The sequence below is a fragment of the Spermophilus citellus genome (genome assembly GCF_964194105.1).
Source record: "Spermophilus citellus genome assembly, chromosome: 2".
Classification (NCBI taxonomy): Eukaryota; Metazoa; Chordata; class Mammalia; order Rodentia; family Sciuridae; genus Spermophilus; species Spermophilus citellus.
This window is the reverse complement of record NC_138183.1, coordinates 197,391,541-197,397,034: the sequence shown is the minus strand read 5'-3', so window position 1 is coordinate 197,397,034 and position 5,494 is coordinate 197,391,541. Positions and strand designations below refer to the sequence as shown.

The 5,494-nt window shown below is 35.3% G+C and overlaps 1 protein-coding gene across 1 annotated transcript; it reads left to right on the top strand.

Moving 5' to 3' along the window:
• Positions 1-645: 645 nt before the first annotated feature.
• LOC308642042 (olfactory receptor 52Z1P-like) lies at positions 646-1,605 on the top strand (the record flags this gene model as incomplete). Its single annotated transcript, XM_081280646.1, has 1 exon — positions 646-1,605. One exon carries the CDS (start codon positions 646-648, stop codon positions 1,603-1,605), a length of 960 nt encoding a protein of 319 aa, XP_081136772.1.
• Between the last annotated feature and the right edge of the window lie 3,889 nt (positions 1,606-5,494).

The window sequence follows — 5,494 nt, the reverse complement described above, 5'->3', positions numbered from 1 at the left end:
ATGGATTCATTAGCAGACTGGGATTAGTGTAATTCACTGTGTATTATCAATGACTGGCATAAGGTTTATCATCAAGACAGTGGTCAATCAATGTAAAAGAGGGCATATGTGCTATATTGCTTGAAATCTGTGTTGTCAACTTACAAGCAGCAAACTCCATTTCATATTCTATTTTTCCTCAGGGATATGAAAACATTGATTCTATAGTTTTGTATATTGTTTTATTTTGAAAGGCAGTATACAATAGTGGTTAAAATTAAAGATTTTAGATTTACCCGGTCTAACAGAATCCAGTAGGAGCTATGGTAAAAGTATAAAAGTATGTGGAGCCCCTTTTTCATATGTATCTGTATTATGGATTATTGCAGAGGTCTTTTCAAAAGGCCATTATAAAGACTTAAGTTTATGAATGTGTAATTCTATGTCATGTTGGGCAGTTATTAAATGGTAATTATTTTCTGAGATACAATAATTAATTAGGTTAGAGGAGAAATAGAATTTTAGGATATGCAATCCATCTTACTGTCATTTCATGCAGATGAAAATACTGAGAAAAGTTAGATCAGATGACATTCAGCCTAAGGTGGTGCTCCTGAATCCTTAACCTTGCATTCTCCTTCATTCAAGGGAAACTGAGCAGCACAGATGGATTCTTCCCTTTACAACCACACCAGCCCCCAGGATGTGTGGTATGTCCTGACTGGAATCCCAGGACTGGAAGATTTGCATACCTGGATCTCCATCCCTATCTGTTCCATGTACATTGTGGCTGTAGTAGGCAACCTCTTCCTGCTCTTCCTGATTATAACTGAGCGCAGTCTCCATGAGCCCATGTATCTCTTCCTCTCCATGCTGGCCTTAGCAGACACCCTTCTCTCCACAGCCACAGCTCCCAAGATGCTGGCCATCTTCTGGTTCCATTCCACAGATATATCATTTGGTAGCTGTGTGGCCCAGATGTTCTTCATACACTTCATCTTTGTGGCAGAATCTGCTATCCTCCTGGCTATGGCTTTCGATCGTTATGTGGCCATCTGTTACCCACTGAGATATACCACAGTCCTCACCTCCTCAGTCATTGGTAAGATTGGCATTGCGGCTATGGTCAGGAGCTTTTTCATCTGCTGTCCATTCATCTTCCTGGTATACCGACTTTTATATTGTGGGAAAAACATCATTCCTCATTCCTACTGTGAGCACATGGGCATTGCCAGATTGGCATGTGACAATATCAATGTCAACATAATATATGGCCTGACTGTGGCCCTCCTCTCTACAGGGATGGATATAGTTTTCATCATTATGTCTTACATAATGATACTTTGCACAGTGTTTCAGATCCCTTCCTGGGCTGCCAGATTTAAGGCCCTTAACACATGTGGTTCCCACATCTGCGTCATCCTTATGTTCTATACACCAGCATTCTTTTCATTTTTTGCCCATCGCTTTGGAGGCAAAACCATCCCTCGCCACATCCACATCCTAGTGGCTAACCTCTATGTGGTGGTGCCCCCTATGCTCAATCCTATCATCTATGGGGTGAAGACCAAACAAATTCAAGAGCGAGTGTTTTTGCTTTTCTCCTCTGTGAGTACATGTTGTTAAAATGATAAATAGCGTGCAATACTGTATATTTCCAAATAAAATGTTTTCTCTCTTAAAAATCTCTTTCTGTGAGGAATAGAAATAAAAGAAATCTATGAAAACACCACAAAATCTTAAAAAGGATAGTATCTGTCAAAAGTTTACACTAAGTTACTGAAGGTAGTCAAATATTTTGAAAACTACTTTTTCAACATTTCTAGAAATCTTATCATCATGCATTTCAACTTATCCTAAGGACACAAAGAGAAACTGTTAAAGTGGAAATATTTGGGGGGGAGCAAATACAGATGAAAATACTGGGAAAAGTTAGATCAGATGGCATTCAGCCTAAGGTGGTGCTCCTGAATCCTTAACCTTGCACTCTCCTTCATTCAAGGGAAACTGAGCAGCACAGATGCATTCTTCCCTTTACAATCACACCAGCCCCCAGGATGTGTGGTATGTCCTGACTTGACTATTCCTATGTAGATCTAGGAAATGGAAGTGGAAAGTCATTGTATATTGTTATAGTTAATATGAATTTTTGCTGAAATGTAAACCACTTCTACTGCTAGAAACAAATACATCGACCAAAGACAGGAAAGCACCATATTATAATTATTTTGCTATGACATATTTCTTGAATTAAAGTATTATGTCTAAATGACAGACATTGTCTGATTCATGGATATCTCAGTTTATTCTATGGCATAAACATAAAATATATACATTGAATGAATGGATAATGTTGAATATAAAATAATGAACAACACTAAATTAACCCACATGGGAACACATGAATGATTAAAAGCTATTTTCTCCTACTCACTGGGGATGTTAGGCCAAAATCATCAAAGGAACATCCTGGTATCTAACAGAGGGTTTATTAAACAAGTAAATGGTTGGAAAATTCCATACCTAGCAACAACAAAAAATATTTAGAAAAACTAAAAATAAAATCCAGTAGAATACTATCTAGAATGTTGCACAGAAAAATCGCATTTAAAGAGGATATAATCACACCAGAAAAAGTTATATTCTATTAGCTTGTCTTGATCTCCTTCAGATCAATACACATTTTTTTAAAAAAAACATTTATTGGTTCTTTTTAGTTATACAGGACAGTAGAATTCATTTTGATACAATTGTACAAGCATGGCATACATCTTATTCTAGTTAGGACCTCCTTCTTATTGATGTACATGAAGATGGATTCATTATGGTATATTCATATAAGTACACAGGAAAATTATTTTGGATTCATTCTCTGTTTTTTCTTTTTCTATCCTCATCCTTTTCCTTCATTCCCTTTTGTCTAATCTACTGAATATATTTTCAATACATATTTTTATAAACTCTTCTCTCAGACCCAAGACAATGCATTTTTTTGTCTCCACACACTCTTATTAATCTCTCCCTATAGGCAAACTCATCTGTGTATATTTACAAACTCACACACATACAACAAAAAATGAAGAAAAGCTATAAATAGACTTTTCTATATTATTTTCATTGCTAGAGTAGAATAAAACAAGGACTATTAATTTTTACCACTCATACTTTGCCAAACCTTTGCAAACTGCTTAGATATATTTTTAATATCAAAATATTTGTGTTTCACACCACATTTAAATTAAATGTAGTTGATTTTTTATTTACTATGCTTTAGTCATTCTGCCATAAAACTTATACTCCTTCACGACAATTTTAAAAGGTTATTTATATTTAAATGTGAGTAACTGTATCTGTATTTCATAGGCATTGAATCTACAGGTAAATTCCTCAAGTTCTTAGAGCAAGTGTCAATAGAAACTAAGGTCTGTACATTTTAAATATTAATATTTTGGTATTTCAAGCATCACTGAGTCATAACTTTAGAAAATATGAAGAGAATTTTTTATTTTCTTTTGTCTCCTTGACCACTAAACCTCTTTCAGCTAGTTAAAAATGACATCACCTCCAAAATTAGAACACCATAAAACTTGGGGAGATTTAAGAAAATGAACATGCTCTCCCACATAGAATTAACAAAAGCAAAAACAAAATATTCTAAGGTTCTGAGATTGATAAAGTAAGAATAACACACATGAGTGAGAAGCTAGACAGTATTGTCAAAATCTGAGAATCAGAGAGTCAGGATATATTGTCTAGAAAAGAGAATAGCAATCTGCCTTCAACCTGGAGGCAGATTCAAGAGAATACATAGTCTCAAGAATAAAGTTTACTTCTGTGACTTTTGCTCTGCCCTCAGTGACCTAAAAAATGATAAAACTATGTGACAAAGACCACAAAGTATCAAGAAAAGAAGTCCCATTTTTGCATGTGTTTTCAGAGTCATATGAAAAAAAATCATTGTTGAGGCCAATATTATGGAGTTTTCCACTATTTTCTTCTAAGAGTTTTATAATTTCAGGTCTTATCTAATGAAATAATTCAGTAATCTAATCTAATGACTGATATAAAATGGGGAAATAATCATTAATGTCAATACAACACATGCAATTTCTGGCTATTCTCAAGTGTTCTGAAATACTGTAAAGATAAGAAAGTGTGAAAGGCTAAATATTTTTTAAAATATAGGGGAAATATTAATTAAAAGTAGTGAGGACTTTATAGTTATTATTAAGCTTGATTACTATTCTACAAAAAACAATTAAAAACTGAAATATTCATTGACAATTAACAGCTAGGTGTCTAAGGAGACAGTATGCAGATTGGTTGCCAGACATCCATAGGAGGGAGGGATGAATAGGTGGAGTACGGAGGACTTTTACGAAAGTAAAACTATTCTGTGTGACATTACAATGGATACGTGCCATTATACATTTGTCAAAGTACACAGAACGTTCAACTCCAAGAGTGTACCTAATGCAAACCCTGGACTTAGACTCAGGATGCTTCTATTTGGAGCACCTTTTGACTATATCATGTACCACTCTGCCATGGGGCATTGTTAGTGGAGAAAACTTGTGTGCTTTAATGCAGGGGTTATATGAGAATTTTCTGAATTTTGCTATGAAACTAATTCTACTCTAAAACAATATCTAGTTATAGAGGTATTTTTAAAACTAGAAAAAAAAAAACTTCAAAATCTGAATGGGTTATCCATAGGGTCTAATTGGTAGAAGAACAAAAGGCTTCTGTCCCCTGAATCGAGGGCACAAAGAAAGATAAAACCAAGTCTAAGACTTAATGGAAAGAGTAAATAAGCTTCACAGAAAGCTAACTCCCAGCATCTGCAGGTTATGATCTTGTTTGAAAAGAATAGATCCCTGGCACATTGAAGAGATACAGTTCCCATTCACATGAAACAGAGAAGACAAAATGTATTTACCTTCTCATTAAAAAGCTTTGTTACCTTTCTTCCCCTCTGTCATTGAAAAAGGTGGACTGTCTCAACATCACACAACCCATAACACTGACCACTGTATTAATCGTATTGTGCTAATCTGACTGGATTTAAAAGAATGGGTGGCATTTGGGGGCCTCAGTAAAATATGTTTTCCTCTTAGGGAGGGAGGAAAAAACCTATAACAATTCAGGTATTCAAAAAATAAATAAATTCTTTAGTTATAAATTGCCCAAGAGTACAGAGAACGGTGACTTGAATCATGTTTTCTGATTGCCTCATGGCTGTGTTTGCACTGGGAACTTTTTGTGCAAAGGTACAGATAAAGATAGCTGAATCGCTATGGTAATTCTGACGCAAAGATGCTCCTTGCAAAAGCACCAGTCAGGACCTTGAGCTTAGGCACCAACTCCCAGGGATAGAGAATTTTGAGCATAATAAGAGAACCCTAATGTCTTGCCAGTCCTGCATCTTTCAGATTACTGGCTTTGCTAAAACTTTGGATGAAACCTGTATAATAAATGTGGTACACTATCTCTGGGTCATCATTCTCCATCATTG